Source organism: Vulpes lagopus, chromosome 2 (genome assembly GCF_018345385.1).
Source record: "Vulpes lagopus strain Blue_001 chromosome 2, ASM1834538v1, whole genome shotgun sequence".
NCBI lineage: Eukaryota > Metazoa > Chordata > Mammalia > Carnivora > Canidae > Vulpes > Vulpes lagopus.
In genome coordinates, this window is record NC_054825.1 from 49,992,042 (window position 1) to 50,016,268 (window position 24,227).

Here is a 24,227-nt window from a genome sequence, read left to right on the forward strand (position 1 = left end):
AAATAAACAAACAAACAAATAAAGAAAATCAAAAGAAAGAAAGAGAGAAAGAGAGAAAGAGAGAAAGAAAGAAAGAAAGAAAGAAAGAAAGAAAGAAAGAGAGAAAGAAAACCCTTGGTTTGACTTCTAGTCTTCTAAAAATTGTGTATTTGTAAGGTGCATGACTCGATGTTTTGATAACTCAGTTTTAGTCTTGATTTGACCTTGTGCATGCCCCTTAAACCCTCCAAGCTTTATCTACCTCACTGGTAGAAAGGGGGTAACCTTCATAGGAAGGATTCAGCAAGGTCTGACAGATCTAGTGAGGTCAGGCCTCTGCCCATCTCTCTGTTCTCCCCTAAGCTCACTCTACTACAGCCACAGTGGCCTGGACACAACATGTTGGTGCCCACCTTCGGGCTTTTGCCAGAGTGCTTCCTTCTGCCTGGGAGGTCCTTCTCCCAGATTTTCCGACAACTGGCTCCTTGTTGTCCTTTAGGTCTGAGCTTAAATATCAGCTCTTCAGAGAAGCCCTGCTGAGCTATGATTTTACATTCTTTACAGCATATGCAAGGTCTGACACCATCTTACTTCAGTATTCCTTGATTACAGTCTGTGTGCCCCACAAATGTGAGGTCCAGGAGTACAGTGGATTTGTCTCTCTTATTCACTGCTAGACTGTAAGTGCTTAGAGCAGTCCTTGGCAAAGAGTGGACAGTAAGTACAATTTCCCCTAAAACACCCTGGGGGTTAGGGCCTCTGACCACTGGGTAGTCAAAAATCCACATATAATTTTTGACTTTCTGAAAACTTAACTACTAATAGCCCACCACTGACCAGAAGCCTCACTGATAAGATGAAGTCAATTAACACATATTCTGTATGTCACATGTATTTATAGTATATTCTTACAATACAGGAAGCTAGAGAAAAAAAATGTTATTGAGAAAATCCTAAAAGAGGGCAGCCCAGATGGCTCAGCAGTTTAGTGCCGCCTTCAGCCCAGGGCCTGATCCTGGAGACCCGGGATTGAGTCCCACGTCAGGCTCCCCCCATGGAGCCTGCTTCTCTCTCTTCCTGTGTCTCTGCCTCTCTGCCTCTCTGTCTCTGTGTGTCTCTCATGAATAAATAAATAAAATCTTAAAAAGAAAGAAAGAAAGAAAGAAAGAAAGAAAGAAAGAAAGAAAGAAAGAAAGAAAGAAAATCATAAGGAAAATACATTTACAGTGCTGTACTATATTTACTGAAAAAAAAATCCACATGTAGGTGGATCCATGCAATTCAAACCTGTGTTGTTCAAGTGTCAACTGTATTTGTTTAATGAATAAATGAACAGATAATAAGATCAACTTTTAAAGAATAAAACCAAGTACCACGTGATATAATACTTTTACAGCAGGTGAATGCTGAATTAATTCTGGCCTTAGGAGTGATCTCTGTAATCACATCATGTCCAGGTCTAAGTGGGAATTCTTTTCTCAGTGGTTCTTTTTTTTATTTTTTAATAATTTTTTAAATTTTTATTTATTTATGACAGTCACACAGGGAGAGAGAGAGAGGCAGAGGGAGAAGCAGGCTCCATGCACCGGGAGCCCGACGTGGGACTCGATCCCGGGTCTCCGGGATCGCACCCTGGGCCAAAGGCAGGCGCCAAACCGCTGCACCACCCAGGGTTCCCATCTCAGTGGTTCTAACACCAGTCATGTTGTTCTGCTTAAGGGAAGTGGGTTCACACCTCCAGAGCTACCCAGCAACAGACAGTACTCTGCATCCATCCTTAGATTGTAAAGAATCTGCCCCTGCAGGTTAATTCTTGAATCAGTGCCCAAGTTCCTACAGTAGGTGGGATGCAGTGCTCAGCCATGTTAGGGTGCCTGCCCAGACTCATGGGACACAGCTCTCCTCCAGGAGAGACAGTCTAGTGGGAAGAACAAGAGGAGGAGTACACCACTCACTCTAACCCAAGGCAGGCTGGCAGAGACAGTGCAGAAGAACAATTTGAGGCTAGCCTTCAGAAACACACAAAGCAAACCTGTTCCTTGGTTGACAGGAATGCTTTTTTGACTTGTTAAAGTCAGCTGTCATGGAAGCCCTAATTTTCTCTTCTTCAGATAAAAGCTGGCCAATTCCTTCACCTCACCTCCATGAGGCCTTTAATGATTCCTTCTGAGGAAAGAGTTAAAGCTCATCACCCTGCCTCAGCACCCCCACTCAGGGCCTGTTTACAGGCCACACATACAGACAGGTGCCCTAGACTGTGAAGTCCCATACTTACTTTTTCATCTGCCTGGACATGGTCCAAAGAGAGTCAGGCTGCCTTCCTCCCTCACCAGCAAGGTGCCATCCACACAACATGCACTCAGAATGAGGCTGTTCAAGGAATGTACAAGTTTAGGGGGCACAATTCCCAAGCTCCCTATAACTCTCCCCGTGCTTCTCTGGCTGGTCTCTGAACTGTCCACATCTCTCTGTAGAAGAAACTCCGTACCCAGAACGAGACACATGAATCCTAAAGTGGCAATGCTATACGATGAAGTCAAACCCGGATGATGTACCCACTTAATGCAGCCAGAGAAAGGAAAACTAGATCTCCTCCACCCTATAAGTGTGCTAATGGTTATCTGTTCACAATCATTGCTGCTTGGGGACTTCCAATATCTTTATATATTTTTTCTTTATATTTATTTGTATTTCTTTATTTTTAAGATTTTATTATTTATTTATTCATGAGAGAAACAGAGAGAGAGAGACAGAGACACAGGCAGAGGGAGAAGCAGGCTCCCTGCAAGGAGCCTGATGTGGGACTCCATCCTGGATCCCGGGATCAAGCCCTGAGCCAAAGGCAGAGACACTCAACCGCTGAGCCACCCAGGCATCCCTCAATTTCTTTATAAAGCATTTTTACTAAAATAAAATATTAGAAGAAAGTCTTGCTACTTTAAAACTATTTTTCCCTGAAAGGAGATGGTGTTGAAATACTTCGATTCAGCAAATTCTTACTTGAAATATTACCATAATGTATTGATTTTTACCAGACTCAATTGACTGAAAAGTTGTTTGTATAGCAATATTGGCCAAACCAATATACTAGAACAATTTTGTTACCCATAGTAATCAAGTGCATTTCTGAAGTATAATTATACTGTCATAAAAATAAAGCCAAGATACCCTTTTCCAAGCAATAAAACAATAGAGGCTATAAAATAGGAAGAAGAAAAGGCTAAATAAATGAGATTTTTTAAAATTAAATTTAGTGTCTTTTAAGAACACCTCCACCTCCTCTTCCTTCCCTTAAGCCAAGGTTAGCAGAAAATGATCAATACTTCAATCTCAATAAACTATTTCAATAATAGTTAATTCGGGTGGAAACAGAGTCTGAAAATCTCTGCTCAGCGACCTGTAACATCCTGTCATGTTGGTTGGACGCCAATAATCCATCATTGCCATAATGGATATGAGCACGTGTGAAGTTACAGGAACACGGAATGGGGGAAGCAAAGGTGGGAAAGGTGTAGAGAATCACAAGCTCAGGTCCATTCTTTAGATTCTAATCAATACAATATACATTACCATATGAAACAAACCTGTATCGGTGAATGCCGAGAGAGCGCGAGAGAGGGAAACATTCATAATTAATTTTATTTGACAAATACTCATTGATTTTCTGGAAATATTAATATCCTTGCTTGTCACATGATACCTTAACACAATCCAGCCATATGCAAGTATTTAATTTTGCATTAAGATGATATCTTGTTTGCTTGTTTAAAATACGATCTTGGCGGCAAGGAAAAGGCTCTTCATTTGATTGGAAATTTAAAGTTAAAATAAATCAAACACTCACCCTAGCTCTTGGGTCAGTATCAAAACCACTTAAAAACTACTCTTAATTTACAAGATGTACCCCAGGGAAAAAATATAAAGGAATGGGGTCACCAACACAGTGGGCAGAGAAGCAGGGGTCAGGCCTACTGCTGATTTGGTTTGGCACCTTTAGGTTGGCCAGTAAAAGGGAAGTGAAAGCTTTCTGGGTACTATGTGGTTCCCAGTATTTTCATTAAGGACACTTTTTTTATTATGCTTTCCCCTCAGGAATCTCATGTTTTGACATATTTTGTTTACTAAACAGCATTTAATTAGACAGCAATTCATGTGTTTTCTCATTTTACGTAACTGACCACCAGAGCTTCTGGTTTTCATTAAATACATCATGTTACTGTAATGAGTTGATATAATTCCAGCTCCAAAACCACAAACATAATGTTTTCCTTGGACTCTACAGCCATATTACAAGAGCAGAATACAACTTAATAGTTCATGTGATCTCAGTTACTATCTCCAAGGACCATCCTCACCTACTGCCCGGCAAATATCTCATAAAATGGATAAGACAAAAGAGAAAAGGAGAGACCAACCCTTTGAGAATTATTATCCTGTCCTTCTTCTTGTCTCTAGATATGGTCAAACTAATTCTTAAATAATGGTTTATATCCAATCTTCAAAACACCATGTTTTCTCATCACTGAGAAAATCCTACCCCAAATCCAGGTTAGACCATTAATGTACTAGGAAGGGACCGGAGGCAGAAAATTCATTACTGTTTCCAAACACCTACACAGGACCAAAAAGCTGACAATCTGAGTCTTAGGCTGACTGATTTACATTAAGGAAAAAAATAAAGGATGATCCCTAAGTGTCTGTTGGCTGACTTATTAGCATGATTTAAATCCTAAGAGTTAAATATTACTTTATTTCTAGACCTAGAGCTTAAGTGACTCTATCAAACAATGCCCCGAGGGAGTAAAGAATCTGAGTGACTGGCCTTCATTATCATAGGATGTTTCCAAGGTAAGTGGGCCTGTTAATTACTTTCATTTCATTGTGACACACTCTCCAAAAAAAGAGGACAGTAACTCCAAAGTTGAGTTAATGGATGCTAAGTACTCGGTTTTAACACCTGAAAGAAAATTCATCATTCAAATATATGCCCTTAGTTTAGAATTCCTATTCTTCCAGGTGAATGTGCTAAAACAATTATGCAAGCTCTAAAACTAGCTAGATATGAGAGAAATGGGAGAATCCAACTAAAAAGGCCTACTAAAACTTGCTTTGGAAAAAAACCCCACTTGCCTCATTCTCATTTCAGCCAACATATATAAAGCATCTATTCCATCCTTGGGATTGTGCTGAACACATTAGAAAATACAAGGAAACACAATGGATTCTGCTTGACCTTGAGAAACAACACGGCCTAGGGGAAAAACACAGAGTGAAGAAGAGAGCCACTAGAATTCTGGTTTTGCAGTTGAGTGGCCAAATGCTTATGAGTCCTAGCTTTTTCCGGTGGTAAAATGGGCTCAACATTTTGCCAGGTGTCCTAGAACAATCTGAAAATAAACTATGATAAAAGAGAAAATACTCTGGAACTTCTAAACAATCATTATATATAAGATATAATAAACCGCATTCATGACACAACTAGTGAATAGCAGGAAACATAGAGGTGTATGTATCATAATATAATACAGAATTTCTTAAAGGTAATTAAACACAAATCTAACACAGTTCAACATCTGAGATGTTTGTAGATGTTCCTCAAAAAAAGAGCCCCATGGTCAAGTAAGTGTAGGAGGCACAGGGCTTAGTAATGTTTCTATTATTAGCACTACCATTGAACCAGTAGGTAACATTTAGTCGGTCATAGTGCTAAGCCTTTTCTATGCAACATCTCATTTAACTTCATGACAACCTTATTACATGTTATTATTCCCATTTTACACACAGGCAAACCGAGGCAGAAGACGTTATGTAACTTTCCACAGGTCACACAGCTAGTGGCAGATACAGGATACACTTAACCACAACACATACTGTTCTCTACTATCTCAAAACTTCCAAAATTCACCGTGTCTCTCAGAGGGGGATAGAATATGAGTCATTCCTGAACTTGGGGTTTTTTTGGGAGCACCATGCAGCATTTTGGGAAATGGAACCATAATGAAAGTACATTCATTTTCTTTCCTAAATTATTACTCTTCCTAGGCATAAACTCTACTTTAGTCCAAGGTATTTCCTTTATAATCCATTTCACCCAAATTAGTAATCCAAGAAATACCAATTTAAAATTACCTGCCTGGGTCATTATCATAATACAGAGAATAACTCAGCAGGGGACTATGCACAGCATCCACAATACCCTTGGTTTAAATGTCTGGGCCCAGAATTTCATACTGTATAACTCAGGGGAACATCCAGTCTTAAATGGTGAAAATGTGATCAACTATTAAACAATATATTTTTGCAACTACACATGATGTCCTATCCCTTGAAATTCACAACATCCCATCAAGTGGAGCAAATAAGAAAGAAATATTAAACTTTTGCTTTGCATTTATTAGCTTTATTATACTTTACAAGAAAAAAATTAAATAGGCCCATTAGGCAGTTTTGTTACCAATGAGTGGATTTTCCAATATTTTCTTCATCTAGTTTATGTAGCATAGCCTGTAATGTAATCATTTTGTTTCAAAAAAATCACAGTTTTTATAGTCAACACCATTAAGGTAAACTTAGTGTAGGAGAAAGTCAATCATAACACATCAAACAGTTTTATAGAGACTTTAGTAAAGTGGATTCTCATTTCTTGACGATTATACCATTTTTTTGGGCTGAACTAAAAGCCAGGAATATAAGAACAATACAATTGAAGCCCAAGCAGAAATGAAGACCAATGATCAATGACAAGTGGTTATGCAAATTGGGGTCTTTACATTCTCTCCTCTTAAGAATCACCTAAACAATAAGATCAATGAAATGTCTTCTTTGTGTAAGAAATACACTACATAAAATAAAGCATTAAAATGATCACATTACTGCCACTCATCCTCCAAAAACAACCACTGTCAGAAACATATTAAATCCTACAACATGCGGGGCGCACCTGTGTCGCTCAGTCAGTTGAACAGCTGACTCTTGATTTCAGCTCAACTGAGGATCTCAGGATCCTGGGATGGAGCCCCACCTCAGGCTCAGCACTCAATGGAGAGTTTGCTTGGGGATTCTCTCTCTTCCTCTCTCTCTCTGCCCCTCTCCCAGTTTGAGCATGTGCTCTCTCTCTTTCTCTCTAATAAATCTTTTTTAAAAATAAAAAAACTTTAAAAAAAATCTTACAACAAGCATATTGAGCACTAGCAGTGGTAAATAAATAAACTCAGGGTAAGCTGCTAATGTTAATGTAGCATTCCAGCAGTTAAAGAACTTGTGCTAAGGATGTGTAAGATAATGTGGCCCTAATCAAAGGAGAACTTCTAGCCATGCATCTTAGCTAAAAACATGAACAAAGCAAACAAGGAATTAACTGTTTAATGAGTACAGGTTTCAGATTTGCAAGATGAAAAGAGTTCTGGAGATGGATGGTGCACAACAATATGAATGTGCCTAATGCCACTGAACTGTAGGCTTAAAAATGGTGTGGATAGGGATCCCTGGGTGGCGCAGCGGTTTGGCGCCTGTCTTTGGCCCAGGGCGCGATCCTGGAGACCCGGGATCGAATCCCACATCGGGCTCCCGGTGCATGGAGCCTGCTTCTCCCTCTGCCTGTGTCTCTGCCTCTCTCTCTCTCTCTCTCTCTGTGACTATCATAAATAAAATAAAAAAATTTAAAAAAAAAAATGGTGTGGATATAAATTTTATGTTATATGTTCTCACCATGATTAAACAAAGAATAAAACACTAACATGATTTGGGGAGCCTGGGTGGCTCAGTCAGTTAAGTGTCCTGATTCTTGGTTTTGGCTCAGGTCATCATGATCTCAGGGTTCTGAGATGGAGCCCCACATTGGGCTCTGTGCTCAGTGCTCAGCACTCAGCACGGTCTGCTTAAGAGAGAGTCTTAAGGGATGCCTGATGCCTGGGTGGCTCAGCAATTAAGCTTCTGCCTTCAGCTCAGGACGTGATCCTGGAGTTTAGGGATTGAGTCCCACATTGGACTCCCTGCATGGAGCCTGCTTTTCCCTCTGCCTGTGTCTCTGCCTCTCTCTCTCTATGTCTCTCATGAATAAATAAATTAAATCTTTTAAAAAAGAGAGAATCTTAAGATTCCTCTTCTGCTCCTGTAAGCTCCTCTTCTGCTCCTCCACCCCTCTTTTAAAATAAATAAACCTTTAAAAAACAAACAAACACACAAAAACACTAACATGATTGCATATTGTAACTTTTCCTTGGTAGATGGGCATGTTATTTCCATTTCCCTGCATTCCCCTCCCCTTTTTGTTATTAACCTATGTTTTATACATAATCTTAACATCTGGGATATTAGTTCTAATAAAAATCATCTGCTGGAGTTTGGTGGTCTTGTTTCTCCCCCTCCTAGAATAAACCAGGATGGCAAATTCACAATAGGACTTCAATTTCAAAATACGAACATGCTTGCGAGTTAAACATCTGGTTAAATAGAACACGTGAATAGGTTAGGCAACTAAAGAAATTATTTTGAATTCCATTTGAAGTCAGAAAAGGAATCCAGAAAGTTGAAAAATTGCTAGAAATCTTTCCTGTTTTATTACATTTGGCTATGGAGCATAAAAGTATTAGTAAAAGCAAGGTTGAGGCTTTGAAAATTGCTCCCCACAGGGAACTCAAGAGAAGCAAATCAGAACATGCAGGTTCCTTCTTCTTTCCTTTTTAAGGGCACCTGAACCCAAGGACTTTCAAAACAGGGTAAACATTCAAGTCAGCTAAGACTAAGAAGAAGAGTAAGATGAAGAGATGTTCTTTATGCAGGCCTGGGAGCTGCTTGGGAAGGAATGCTAATATGACCCAGGGAAGGACAAGAGTGACTCAAATCCATCAGATGCTTCTTTTTTTTAAGATTTACTTATTATTTGCTTATTTATGATAGACATAGAGAGAGAGAGAGAGAGAGAGAGAGAGAGAGAGAGAGGCAGAGACACAGGAGGAGGGAGAAGCAGGCTCCATGCTGGGAGCCCGACGCAGGACTCGATCCCGGGGCTCCAGGATCGCATCCTGGGCCAAAGGCAGGCACTAAACTGCTGAGCCACCCAGGGATTCCCCCATCAGATGCTTTAGGCATAAAACATCTTACGGGCAGGGCCTCAGGATTATGTAAGCAATATGCTGTTATTTAATTCTCTGAATTATCATAGTGGAAGTACTTAATTTTCAGACCAACTCCTCACAATACCCAATCATCTGTAGGAAAAAAATAATCCAAATATATGAACATAAGTTCTTAAGGACTAGATTCAGGAGAATGGACTCATATCCTGGCTCTACCTGCAGAGAAGACTGAAGTCTTGAGTAAGTCAGCTGACTAGAAGAAGCTTCTAACCCTAAGAAAGCTAATTCTATGCCAAGGCTGCATCTATATGTGGAAGATGTTCTGGGATTTTAGGATGTGACCCTTCATGGTCACCGGGCAATAGTGCAATTTTTATTTATAGTCACGCGGCTAGCAAGCACTTCAAATTCTAAGAACATTAATAACCAATTATAAATTGTTTCACAACTTTGAAGATATGTATTAATATCAATGTTAAAACATCTAAGGTAAAAACACAATTATAATGTGATGCAGAGTCAGTGTATATATGGAAAACAGCTCTCTGGAGGAAAGCTTTATTACTCCCTCAGGGCTTTCTTACAGAGTATGGATTTTTTAATTCCTACTGGAATATTTTTCATACACCATTGCAGACTATTAAGTACCAGATATTACATTATGTAGTTTAAACTTTGCACTACTGCATGAGAAAGACTTCCCTGTCGAGAGAACTATTTTTTATGGTTAGCATTTTTTAATATGAAAATGAACACTCCTTTAGGGTAAGATCACTGTTACTGGAATTTGGGAGAATTTTATAACTTAACATATTCATCAATGTGTAGAAACTCTCTCGGGACTCAGGTGAGGAGAGAAGGAAATACAACAGGAAGAGGGTTTGTTAATAACTTAAAGTGTTGACACAGGGCACAGCAATGGTATTTATAAAGGTTGTCTTCTACTGGGCACAGCTGTAAAAGGGCAGGGGACTAGCACAGGGTGCTGGCAAGTTTTAAAAAAACTGGTGTGAAAGAGTGAAGGAAAAAAATGCATTAAACTTCAGGCCAGTTAAAGGTATACTCGCTAATGGTGGACTATTAACTGCTCACCCAGGAGAGATGCAGACAGAGAAATATTAAAGAGGCAATATAAATGCACTTTTCCAAGCAATTCCTGAGAAAATAGATGCCTTGCAGAATTTTGGAGTCAAAGTAGAAATAACATTTAAGTGCTGGTGGTCATTTAAAAATCTTTGCCATGGAGAACCTGGGTGCTCACATTTGGCAAAAGTGGATAGAAAGTTTAAACAAAATCGACTACTCACTTGTAGACTGTGCCTCCGTTGCCATGGCCAAGAGTGTCTCGATACCGTATGTCTTGTTCATTCATCTCCACGAGAAAGAAAGAAAAACAAAAAGGGTGTCATGCTGTGGATGGAAATGTCAAGGAAAAGCAACTCTAGGCCATAAACAACAAGCAGTCTGGGTCATTTCAAGTTCAGCTGCAAGAACGAGAAGATCAATACAACATTTGCTGTCCAATTTATAAAAGACGATACCAAGGGACAAAGTGATGGAAAGTTTAATGACAATTTGTTTGCCTGGGTCATTTCATTAAAGTTTGATAAAAGGTGTCAAAATGGAATGATATAACATAGCTCAAAAGGGTCAGGTCAGAGATACTGATAAGAACACAGTCCCCAGTACTACACATAACCAATGCCAAATAGCACTGCACATAACCAAAGTCAAACTTGGGAAGACAACACACACACACAGACACACGCCCGGTAATCTAATGCACAATCTGTAAGTAAATCAGCCCCTAAAAACTCCTTAGGTGACCTCATAGCTAACATTAAACAAACTAGCTGAATAATGTTAATGATTTTCCTGAAGTAGATAGAGCTTTTCTTCGGAAACAGTAAATTAGTATACAGCGGTAACTGGGTAGAAATCATATTACACTGATGGAAAAGGCCCAAATTAGTGCACTTTCAAATGCACATGCAGTCAAATATTGCAATGCAGAAGGGGAAAACATATAAGCATGTGATTCTTATAAACTCAAGTCATTTTCATAATTTGTTAAACAGCATGCATATCTTCCCCAGTTCTGTGAAACTATTACACCACAATTACTACTCTCGTTTGTATTGTGAATAGTAGCTGATTATTTCAGGTCCACAAAATAATGTTTTGGAGTTTTAAAGAACTCCCTAAATTATTTATCAAATGACCTTAAGACCAGTCAGATTATATTTGATGCATTCAGTAATTTTCTACACACTGGTCCAGTTGCTTAAAAATTAACTGCCAACTTTATTCACTAAATGGATTCAATAAAAGTGTTATTTTCCATATAGCTAAAGCTTGGGAAAAGCCATAGTAAGCCCTGAAAAAAAAAATCAATTTCCAGGGAATTGCATTGCCTTGCATGGGCAGAAAATGGATGGAGTTTTTAATTCAATATCACCTGGAAAAAAAATAGTTTGCTTTCAGACCATTATAGTAAAGCTTTAAATATTTTGCTCTAAACATCCACCACTTGAATAAAGCAAGGTTCCATTTATCAAGGGAAATATTTTTCTTCTATACATTTCTGAGGTTGAAGCTTCAGAGAGCCGTGATAATTAGGAATATAGTGCAGGTAACAGAAACAGCTTCCTTTCCAAGCCATTCTGCAAATCCTTAAAAGAATATTGACAGATTAATGTGTAAAAGCCAATTCAACACCAAATTTAATTGTAGTACAACCCGATTGATGCAATTTGCAATCGGCTAATTACTATATTTAGGGTCAGAGGCAAAATGATAGACAAGTCAGAAAAACTGGCAACTATTTTCCTATTTAAGGGAAATTTTGTTCTTCATTATCTTTATATTACTAATGCAGAGAAAAGAAGCCATATTTTAACCTATATAAAAGACAGAACATGAAGAAAAGAAAGAAAACTTCATTATTCTGGGCCAAATGATATGTTTTAAATAGCATGAAGAAGAGCAGCACATCAAGTCACTTGAGATACTAAGGTAGCAGAGCTCTTACTGGGTTTACTTTGATCAGTGGGTATGAAGGAGACACACATAAACTGCATTATTTATTGGCCAGCCAGTACAAATAGACTAATTCCTTTGCAACATCTCTCAAGGTAGTCTAAACAGCATTCTTAACAACCTCATTCATCCCATTAGCTTGCCTAACAAGCTGCACCCTCATCAGGTCCCAAAGCAAATTTCTAAGAGAACAAATTTCAGGGAGTACATATAGGATTCAGGCTCTGGGGGAATCACACCCCAAGACTACATCCCCTCTACCACTCCATCAGGGCCTTCCAGATAAAAGGACCAGTAATCTCCTCTCAGAAAAATATACAAACCAAGACATACTGTTATTACACATTCCAAAAACACACTGGGATGGACCTAGGACTTTGCAGGGGGCTTGATTTTGTGGAATTTTGTTGGAAGAAGAGAAGGCAAAGAAGCAGGTATGGCATGTCTCTGAGCAGCTTCAACCATTATAGTCCGGACATTGTTTTTAACCTCTAATACCCAAGAGGCTGAGAATATAAGTGGAGCAGCCGTCCACCGCACATCCCCAGCATTCCAACCTGACCAGGAGTGGTAGGCAGCCAATAGGGGAAGGGCTGAGAGATGTTGTATATTTTGTGTGTGTGTGTGCTAAGCACTGGGTAAGCAAATTCAAGGATAGAAATTTGGAATCCCTCAGAGAATAAGATTATAAGAGCCTCATAAAGATAAAAGTGGTTTTTTTGGAGGGAAAGTCCTAAAACTATCTCACTTAAAAAGACAGTATCCATAAAAAGATAGTTAAAATGTTTCTCCAATGTTTTAAAGTTTTATAGACCTTTGCCTGGCCTATGAACTGATGGACAGATTTTTATATTTAAAAAAATCAGATTCTTTTCCTTTTCACTTATTTGGATTTTCTAATTTTATATAGTATGCAAATGGTATTTGTATAAAAAAAATTTTTAAAGGAAACCCTTTAGAGCCAAGCTCATGAACTGATAAACAACCGTTTGAGAATTTCAAATCTCTGATCAAAATGGGTTACTCAAATCTTTGCTCTTAACTATGAAAAAATCACTAACGGGATCAATTAATAGTTGATAACATTGTTGTCTTTTTTCTTTAGATAGCATATTAATTCAACTTTTCAAAATGAAGCACAGGAACAGTGTTCGTTTTGAGACAAAGGTGGGATTTATATGTCTACAGCATACAGTATTTAAACATTACAGTTGGGATCAAGTATCACAAAAAATCACAGAACTGTACAGCATTCCAAGAGCAAAGCCCAATTAGGTCATAAAACTAGTCAGTAACAACTAGTCAAGGCTAGAACTCTGTCCTTCAGTAGTCTCTGCTCGATGCCATATCTTAGCAGCTAATGTCCTGGCGACATCCTCCCCCATCACTGGCCCACAGGAAGGAAAGAACCAAAGGAAAGGTACTCACAAGTTAAAAGCAATTTCATAAGCTGTGGTATTTGTTTTTAAGAAGAGAAATGTTTCAAAGATCACATAGCTCTTTATATAAAAAGGAGGTGAAATAAAGTTTTTGTTCAATAGAGATACTGAGTTATTTTTTTTAAAGATTTTATTTATTTATTCATGAGAGACACACACACACACACAGAGATGCAGAGACACAGGCAGAGGGACAAGCAGGCTCCATGCAGGGAGCCCGATGTAGGACTCGATCCCAGGTCTCCAGGATCACACCCTGGGCTGCAGGTGGTGCTAAACCGCTGCACCACTGTGGCTGCCCTGATACTGAGTTATTTTTAAATATAACTGTTTCCTTGTTTTGACTAAAAAAAGCAAATAAAAGGCAGAGAATACTAGATGTGAGAGAAGTAAAAGCCATTAGAGTTATAATTACACGTCAACTGAAATACAGCAAATGACCCAGGAGAAATGATGGGCATTGGGCTCTGCTCCACTTGAAGGAGAGTCAGGGCCTGGGAAAGAAACGTGGACTAGACAGGACAACCCACGGGTTGCGTGTGTGGGGAGGGGAGGGTGTCATGCAGTGTGGACTTCCATACAGTCTCACTTATGTTTTGGTCTTTGTGTGGGATGTAAGGTGAATCATAAGAATCTAAGAGTTTTATATAATGGTGATAATACAACTTTTAAAGCTAATTTTACAGGAGAATTCATATTTTTCTTCCTCTTCTTTTTTTTTTTTTTTTTTTCACCCTTCTAAACACAACAAATTTTCCCAAAGGCAGCTGAAGTTCTCAAAAGCGCCAAACATGCAGCAGGGTCAGAATTAGTTCTACGATCTATATGAACTATAGCTTCTCAGTATATTTATACCTGATTTATCAAGAATAGGAAAATAGTGTAACCCTCTCCTACAAAATCTAAAACACAAAAAAGAGGAAAAACAACTTTAGAGATGCAAAGGTCAAAGTAATTCATCCTTGGTTGGGGTCACTGTGCACTTTTATAATCCTTTAAGCTGACCTACTGGGCCATTTCTAAATCAGTTTCAAATCAAGGGCCAATGTTAAAGAAATGATACGACACTAAAACGGAAGTGGGAAAAACACATCACAAAAACATACCAGTGGTACTGATTTATAGGTCTCAATGAAACATGCCCAAAATATCTGATGATTTGGCTTTTTTTAAGCTAGGAAAAGAAAGGAACCCTCCAACATTAAGTGGTAAAAGAAAAACAATGTCTCCATTTCAAAGACTGTATGTTAAATTTTAAAAAGTGCTTGATTTAATATAATATTAATGAAATTAATGAGAAAAATGAAATGGAATTCAATTATGGATCAGCAAAGAAAATATTCTTTGCTTATTGTCTGCCTGTGTTAAGATGAATCAGTACCTATCGCTTATAAATCATTAAAATAAAAATGCTCAATTAATCCTTATTTTATATGTAAAGGTCTGACAGAAACCAGGCCTATCACTAGACCTTTGCTTCACAAATCGAAGCAATAATGGTTTCAGAAAGCAGTCACACTCTATGAGCAGACAATTGGAGAGATTTAGTAAATCCCACTTTATAGAGCAGAGACTAATCGGAAAACACAAGCCAGTCAAATGTTTCTTATGAACTGTTGACACTATATCAATGCTGAATCAATTGGTGGCATTTACTCTGAGTGACAGAAAAGAAATAAATATTTATATCACATAACCTATATCAATGAACCCAGGCAGAAAGCTATTTCTAACCTGTCAATATTTGATTATCTTGAAGAATCATGTCCCTTTCTTTTAATGATTAATATGAATTCCTTATTAAATCTAAGTGGAGGCTAGTGGAAAGGCAAATCATTATTAATGCTTGAGAGCATAAACCACTAAAATAAAAAACTATGCTCAAGTGTTAAAGTATCGTTAAATGTGACTTACATCTTCCATATCAAGTGGTGTCAGTGCTCAACCCAGAAATTTATTGACACCACAGCTGCGCACATTACCTCACTGCAGTGCGATCTCGCTCACTCTCTAGTTATCCTATAGCACCAAGGAACTGAGAAATTAGTACAAGGAGGTATTAGGAAGACTTCTAAAGGTGCGTTTTTGTTTTGTTTGTTCATGTGAATGAAAGTAAATACAATGAAGGCTGCTCCTGGAAAGAAAGAAAACACCATAGTGTTGAACGTGGGGTTATCACATTCCCAAGGGAGGGCAATAAACAATCTTTAAGTGTCAAAAATCATCGTTACAACAATCTTCCACCACAGAGAACCTCGTAACTGAGACCACTAAGATATTTATGGTACTAGGTCTGTTGTCAAAACATTAGGAACATTTCAGAATGCTCATTTTTTTGTGGTGGAAATAAACTGGTTTTCATCTTTGAAAGAGGAATCTATGACAGGTTATTTTCCATTGCCTGGGTTGAACAAATGTAGTTAAAGCTTCTTAATTTATGTCAATTTTGAAATATATTTTCCAGCTGAAGAAAGCAAGTGACTCATACATAAGTTACAATTAGTAACCAGAATGCAAGCATGTTGAAGATAAGTAAATATTCTAGGCTCAAAGTTGCTGCTTTCAATCAGGTTTTGTTTCATACGGGCTCTGAACACATCCAGGGCACTAGGAGGACGCATTTACAGACCTCAATCCAAACCAACCTCTGGCTGCTTCAAGTCAAAAGTATTAGGTAAACACTACCTAAATTTTACGGCCATCAAGATTACATGCACATCACCAGGTTCTCATTAGCTGTAAACAGAATATCTAAGGACTAGAATTCACACACTCTGGATGATGATCAAATGTTGGAACCAGATCAACTTATTTTTTCTAACTGTATTCAAGAGACTGTGCGCTAAGGAAGTAGGCTTTCAGAAGCACTACCCTACAGTCACTGTTGTAAGTCATGCACATCTATTAGGCCACAAAGTTACAGGTGATATTAAAGGACAAGCATGAGGACCCAGCTTTGTCTTCTTGACGGGCTCCACTACAAGTACTTGATTCATGAAATGCCAATGAGCCTTGGAGAGGTCAGCGTGTGAAGGCACTGAATAAGCATCTGAGATAATTAAGATTTCAGCCTTCGAAACATGGACGGGAAGTGAACAGCAGTTAAGAAAATCAATAAGAGTCTTTTATTTGCAGTGACACAGATGTCTCAGTCAATAGAGCCTAATAGGCAGGCTTGATCGCAATGGACAGGCGCCTGCCTCCAAGGCTATCAAAGGGCTTCCTCTATAACAAACATTAAAACGCATTTATGTTGCTATTGAAGAATCGAGGACCCTGTAGGTAGCTTAATTTGCCAGTGTATGTTTAAAAGCACTATAATATTTCAGATGTGTCCATTTACTTGAATCAAAATTAGTGAGAAATAACTGGCCTGCAGGCCCGTTTGTCCCTCACTGGCTGGGTGAGGTCATTCAGCTTCAGGATGGCCAGTCCACCAGGCAAACCAAACCAAGGGCTTCTCAAGCCAAACAATTTTAAATGCCAAAGGTCTGCTGTTACTGTGTCTCCCTAAAACGCCAGTATTCCTTTCAGGACAAAAGAAGGAGCCAAGGTAAGAAAGTAACAGTTCTTCCTTTTCTCCTCAAAGATAATGAAAGCAGCAGTCACCTCCCGATGCAGGGCCATTTCAACAACCCATGGGTTGACACACTTGTTCAGAACTGATTAACTTTTTTTAGACTGAGATGGCAGCAGGGTGTGTGCATGGTACTTCAATCTGCTGGGAGCGAAACCCATTAGCACAGTTTGAAAAACGTGCTGCAAATTGTTCTGCCAATCAAATTAAGCCATTGTAATTCATTTATGACAAGAAGCCATTCACAGGCTCTTTATCTGTATATTAAGTTTATGGATACAAAAACTGGGCAGTAACAAGTTACAGCTATGAGAAAATTTTAATATGTCATGATACCTACCTGGCCATTGGCTAATATTTTTTTCAGTTCAGCAGAAGACTTCTTTAAGCTGAAAAGGAAGACATGATTTTTAATGGCAAGACTAAAGACACCTTGGAACACCACTCAGAATTCCACACTAAGGGATCCCTGGGTGGCGCAGCGGTTTGGCGCCTGCCTTTGGCCCAGGGCGCGATCCTGGAGACCCGGGATCGAATCCCACGTCAGGCTCCCGGTGCATGGAGCCTGCTTCTCCCTCTGCCTGTGTCTCTGCCTCTCTCTCTCTCTCTCTCTCTGTCTGACTATCATGAATAAATAAATAAAATCTTTAAAAAAAAAAAAAAAAAAAAAAGAATTCCACACTAAAATACTTTGTTTTAGGTATAGACATGGACTACACTCTTCACAACCTTCTTCCTACATAATTTTTTTTTTTTGGAATTAACTGGCCAAATGGCAAAGTTATAAATAAAAAACCTGAATCTCTAAAGCCATAAAGAAGTCTACAGTCACAATGAGGCTAGACTACCTTATGGATGACTTCAGTGACCTTTTTTGGCTATTAGTCCCGCTGCCTTTGGGTAGCCTTTCAGCGGCTATTTTATGTGGACTCTGTCATCTGCTAAATACAAAGTACTTAATGATGCATTCTTTGTATGTTCACAGAAACAAGAAAATAGAACTTCAAAAGATAAAACAGTTTAAGTCCTGATCTTTTATTACAGTTAAGAGTTAAGAGTTACAATTCAGCTTGCTGAGAAGCAAATGTGAAGCAGAAATCAATTCTGGGACTCTCTAGCTGTGCGATCTGGAACGAGTCCGTTACTTATCCTCTCTGAACTACAATTTCCTTTCTGTAAAATTGGGGAAATAGCAACATTAAAGGGTAATCAAGAAAATTAAATATTACAAAAAGCTCATGCATATAGTAGATACTAAATAAATTTCTGCTGCTTTCTTTCCTTTTCTGTACTATAAGTGGGAGATCCAGCTTCCGGAGTTCATTAAGAAATATGAAAATGCTCTTCCTTTGGACATCTATGGTTATGTAAACACTTATGGAATAAATTTAGGAAAAGTGGCCAGGGGGTGCTCTGAAGTCCTTCTAGCTTTATAATGAGTTAGACCCAAAGATATCCACTCAGTAGAGTGAGGTACAAAATAGCACCTCATCTCATCAATGTTCTCATTGGAAATTTAAAGCTTGTTAACTCTATTCTTTATCTACTCAAACCCTCTACGCAACTACCAAATTAACTCTCCCCCCTTGTGTTAAGTTACCTGCATAGATGCTTTTCTTTCCATTACACCGTCCCTTAAGACTGGAAGATCCCCAAGAACACAAACCACATCTTTATCTCCTCTATATATGCCCTTTCCCAGTGACTTGGTGTGTGCTAAGTGTTCGGCAAATGGAGGTTGTGGCTTTGGTTGTGATTTATTATACGGCCGTCACAGACACACATACACACACATTCATTTGGTACCTTTAGTAAGTTATATTTGAGAAAGACCGCAGACTTCGAGTTTGACCACACTTGCTATTTCAAGTTACGATTATTCTTCTTCCTAAATACTTCTTAAACTTCTGCTATGGTCAAACACAGACTATGGAGCCTCAGTCCCTGCTTTCTCCAGATTTTATAAAACATGCCCTCAACCAAGGATTCTAAACTTCAATAAGGTCCTCCCAAGTCTAAGAATTCACATCCTGAAGTGGCAGTTAAGAATTCTGTAGAATGAGGGGTGCCTGGGTGGCTCAGTTGGTTAAGAGGCTGCCTTCAGCTGGGGTCATGATCTTGGGGTCCTGGGATCCAACCCTGGGATGGGTTTTCTGCTCAGTGTGGAATCTGCTCTTCCCTCTCCCTCTGCCCCTATCCCCCGATTCTCTCTGTTTTTATCTCTCTCTCTCAAATAAATAAATAAATAAATAAATAGTTTAAAAAAAGAATTTTGTAGAATAAGACCAAAGTAGAAACAAATATCAAAAAATAAACTGCCAAAATCAATCCAGTTAAGAAAATAATAATAACAGCTATCATTTACTGGATGATACCATGTGCCAGGCATGGTGCTTAATGCTATTGCTTATTATCCTGATTTAATCCTCACAGCAACTATAGCCCTGTGGGAATAATTTATCAAGGAAACTAGGGCTCAAGCCTCCTCAGTCTGTCTCTCTTACACACACACACACACACACACACACACACATACACACATACTTTTTTATCCTGGGAAATATTTAGACCCTTGTATTCCCACAGATGACTCCCAATTTAACAGTTACAACTATTGTAAAATTAGAAATAACCAAACAATGCCAAGGCAAGGTTTCTCCACAGATACTCCATAATGTCATACAACTTGAAACAATAACATTTTGATTCATTGCATTTACAAAACATCTTTCATCCAAGAAACAAAATGTGATTCCTTAATACAGTTTCATCAATCTTCCTAACACTGGAGATAGATAGATGAAAAGTTTAATCATCTTGATTTTACAGAAGGAGAAAGCCACAATATTTAGGAAAGGCCCTGAATTGGCAGTGGGACTTGAATTCAGTAATTATGGCCTAGCAACACCATGTGGCTTAGTAAACTCAGTTTAATAAACAGTCATCCACCTAAGGCAAAAACTGATTCATGCTTTGAGAGTAACAGGAGAATGCTGATTTCATTCATTATAACAATGTCTGACTACCACTTGGTCGCACTAAAAGAAAAAATTCTGGCAATTTTCTTGTTCCTCAATTTACTCAATATTTTGTTTATCGTTAATGATCACAGTGACTTGGGCTATCCAAAAATCACTTTTTAAAACATTTTAAATTTAAATGTGATGTTATTGTAACCTTGGTATGATACTTTAAGAGGGACATTGAGACATCTAAAGAAGAGGAAATGGGTGAGGGGACTAGAAATAATGTATCGGAAAGGCTTGAATGAGTTTGGGAGAATTTAATTCAGAGACAAGAGTTAGAGGGAATATAAATTTGTTCATCCACTCATTCATTCAAGCATTATTGACTATCTCCTATGTGGCAAGTATCACACTGGGAATTGGGAATTCAATAATGAATATGCTACAGTCACTGCCCTCAAAGAGTACAGAATCTATTGGGGGACAGAAGTGATTGTAACACACAACGTGCTAACTGCCACAGTAAAAGCAGGCACCAGGGGATTAGGGAAATTCATAGAGTGGGCACCTGGTATACAGTAGGAGGTGGGCAATCATCAGAAGACGATAATAGCTTGTTTCCTCAAAGATGACCGAGACTGGCCAGACTGAATATGAAGGAGGGGACAAAAAAGGAGGAAAGCAGGAAGGGCCAGGAGTAAGAGAAAGCATGATTCACTGAGGGCACCACACATTCATCAGCAAAGCTAGAATGTCAGGTAGGAAGGGGCAAAGAGGGCAGAGGCCTACATGTGAAAGGCCACTGCTCCATTGCAGCCAAGGCTATACACTGTCCTGAAGGTTTTGAAGTGCAATGAGCAGCTGTAAAGGGGGAATGATGGGCTCAGAGTGAGTGTCAGTAAGATCCCCCTGGCCATGGTATGGGGAGGGACTGCACAGAGCAAGACTGGAGGAGGAAGCCAGCAGATGTCTGCCACAGCAATCCCCAGAGCCCCAACTGCTTCGGCAGCGACAGGCTGCTGACAAGTGGACGGACTCCAGAGTGACTCGGAAGGGACAGATATAGGGACTGATGTGGCATTGAGGGAGGCCCAGGAGGCAGTGAAGGATGCCCAGCAAGTTAGCAACCAGGTAAGTGTGGGAAAATCTGCTAAGACAAGAAATCTATAGAAGTACATCTGCAGGGAAGATGACGGGAAGAGCGACCTAGGAAAGGGAACAGCTGTGCTCTGAGGGCCAAACGAAATCTTTATGAGTGGGTCCTAAAGAGGGACCAATCTCAGCTCGTGACAAAGAAAGTTCGAAGACAGAGCTATGTGAAAATGGACAGGCTGCCATGGCGAATAAAGTGCATTCATGCTGCAAGGCATATTCAGGAAGAGCCTGGGTGACCATTTGGCAAGGTTGTGGGGAATCAAGCACCAAAACAGAGCAGGGTAAGATGGGTGCTTCTCCACTCATTCCCCACAGCAGAGGGTGTTTTATAAACAGAGCTGGCCACAGGACTCCTGAAAACCATCTGATGGCTCACCAATGCCAATACACCAAGAGGAAAACTCAAACTTAAGGCCCTGCTGATCCAGCTCCGGTCTACCTCCTTCTCGCCTGTCACTCCAATGTTCTCCTCCCTGCCCCCATCTCTCCACACCACCCCCTTCACTCCAATCAGACTGGCCTGCTTATGAACACGGTGTGCTCCTTTTCCACCATAGGGCCTTCCCCGATGCTCCCCGCTCCCTCTTAAATGCCCTCTGCTGGCCCTTACCCTCCTGCAGGCCTCAACAGAATGTCACTCTCCTCCCAAGAATGAGTCCCTGAGCAGGCTGTCTAAATGCCCAGTTTTCTGGGCAGGAATATGTTCAAAACCTGCTTACTTCAAAACCTGCTTACTCCCTTTAAAACACTAATTATAAGGTGTGATTGTATATATTTTTTCTGTATATCCATTAGATAGCAAGCTGTACAGGCAGACCACATTGTATTTCTCGTGCATAGGACAGCACATAATAAGTGGCACTCAATAAATACTTTTGGTTAATTGTCAACAAGGGACATAGAACATGGCCAACCTGGGGTGGTATATTAAAATCTATGATAGGTCTCCTTCAAACTGCGTTCCTCCCATAACAGAAGTCCCTACCGGAGGAAGCCACCATCGCTAGCTGGGAGGCTGTCACACAGGTAAGCAAAGATGCTATACCAAAGGGCCGAGAACTACTAGATCAGACAGTTTCCAAATTTCTGTCCAACCTGGAAATTTTATGACACTCAGTGAATATACACAGTCATTCTTTAAAAACCAAGCTAATTTATTCACGCTGTAAGTGCTAAATCTCAGAGAACTAAAAAGTTATCCTGCCCCATCTCTGCCTTACCATTTTTTTTCAACTCTATCCTGCTTTTTATACTATGATGAAATGGGACCTAAGATACCAGGGAAAGACCTGGTTTCTCCTCAAGGCTCATGGTGAATCTGGGTGAGTAACAACTTTTCTGAAAGTAGTGGTAAAAATGAAATGCCTGGCCTTCTTTGAACTGAATGTAACAAGTGACTCTCAGCCCAGTGTCTCCACACTGCTGGGCCAGGGTCAAGCTCTCAAATGAGGACTAAGAGACCTACTCCTTGTGCCCACAAGGACAGATGCACCTCCGATGAATAATCAGGCTAAGTGTACTTGAAGACAGAATAAATTGCTTAAGTGGGAAACACTCTAAAAGTCGTGCGTTCACCCCAAGAAAGCTGGTGTGTAGATATCCTGACACTACAATAAAGCAATCAAGGAAGTGACTTTGGGTGGAGGCGGAGGGGGGGCGGGGGACAGTAGAGTAAAAAGAGAGTCAGAAGGCTAGACTTTAAATTATCTACAGTAAAGCCCTGTGGCAAAAAGAATGAAGACTCTGGGTTAAGGAGGAGTAGGGAAGGAAGAGGAGAAACCCAAACTACATCTCAGCCAATAAAAGGCAATATTGGTTACAGCTCCAAAACCAGAAGAACCTGGACACAGAATGGAAGGGTAGCTCGATGCTGGCTTTTCAGTCACCAGTGTGAATACATACATACAGAGCATCACCTCCACAGTGTCATCTTCAGGCACAGTAGGGAAGCTTACTGGCTGAATAACCACACGTATAACTAGGATGACTCAGAATTCTATCAGCTTAAGCAGGTTGCTCCTTCTTACTTGAGGACCATGAAAATCTGGAAATAAGATTTTAGGCCTATCAGAAGAACACTGTGAAAAGGCTCTCACGTCTTTATTTAGTATCCTCATGCCAGTGTCAGGGCACTGTTAGCATGAATTAATGAAGATTATCTTCCTTCTATAAATAGCATCAATCTTCATATGACCAAAGATACAAAAAGAACAACGTGGCTGGTCCATCTAAATTTTACTCCTTCACTCTTTCCTTGCCTCTTTCTAGTAAAAATGTCAGGGGATAACAATACTGCCAAAAGATAGGCAAGCAAGAAAAAAATAATGAGCCTAATACAATTTATGAACCAGATCATCAAGGCATAAATGGCACTGAGGTCAAAGGCACTGATTTTTCTGTATAAGTTGGAGACTGAAGGAGTACCATTCTATAGATCAAAATTAATAGCTGAAAATACCTCGTTCCATCTTTCTCAGTAAGGCTCTTTCTCTCTAGTCAACACGTAGTTATGGTGACTCAACTGGTCAAATTTCTTCTTAGCCATATATGCATTCATCTGGTCTTTCAGAAAAGAAGGGTCATCCCATGGGCCTCTTCCCCACCCCCAATCTGCAGATCAGCATGCTCATGGGCACACTTCACTTGCTTGCCCTCACCTATTGCTTGGAAGTGAATCAGAGACTGCTGGGCTGCCGTGTTGAGAGGGTCCAGCTCGGGTATTCACCTACAAGGAAGAAAGAATCTCCATCAGTCTTGTGTTCTGAGGACACAGTTCCAATTAACCTATAATTTGCCACAAATTTCTCATTTCACTATGAAGGTTAATTAGCTTGTTGCTAGATAGACCTACAGTTGGAGTCTATTCAGTATATAGGTTACAGAACTGTACAACCCGTATATTACATAATACACTTTTCCTGTCATTATTCAAATACTTAAACAGCATTGAACAAAGAAGAGATAAATGGGAAATTTTCAATCACCATCTAGAACT

The 24,227-nt window shown here is 39.5% G+C and overlaps 1 protein-coding gene across 7 annotated transcripts in view; it reads right to left on the minus strand.

Moving 5' to 3' along the window:
• MAP2K5 (mitogen-activated protein kinase kinase 5) overlaps positions 1–24,227 on the minus strand; it is a 259,087-nt gene that overhangs the window by 191,313 nt on the left and 43,547 nt on the right. For all 7 annotated transcript variants that reach the window (XM_041745524.1, XM_041745523.1, XM_041745522.1 and 4 more), the window contains 3 exons: positions 23,890–23,957; positions 17,452–17,500; positions 10,364–10,428 (listed from right to left, as the gene is read on the minus strand). In XM_041745524.1, coding sequence (XP_041601458.1) covers positions 10,364–10,428; positions 17,452–17,500; positions 23,890–23,957 — 182 coding nt within the window. The remainder of the gene's footprint in view (positions 1–10,363; positions 10,429–17,451; positions 17,501–23,889; positions 23,958–24,227) is intronic.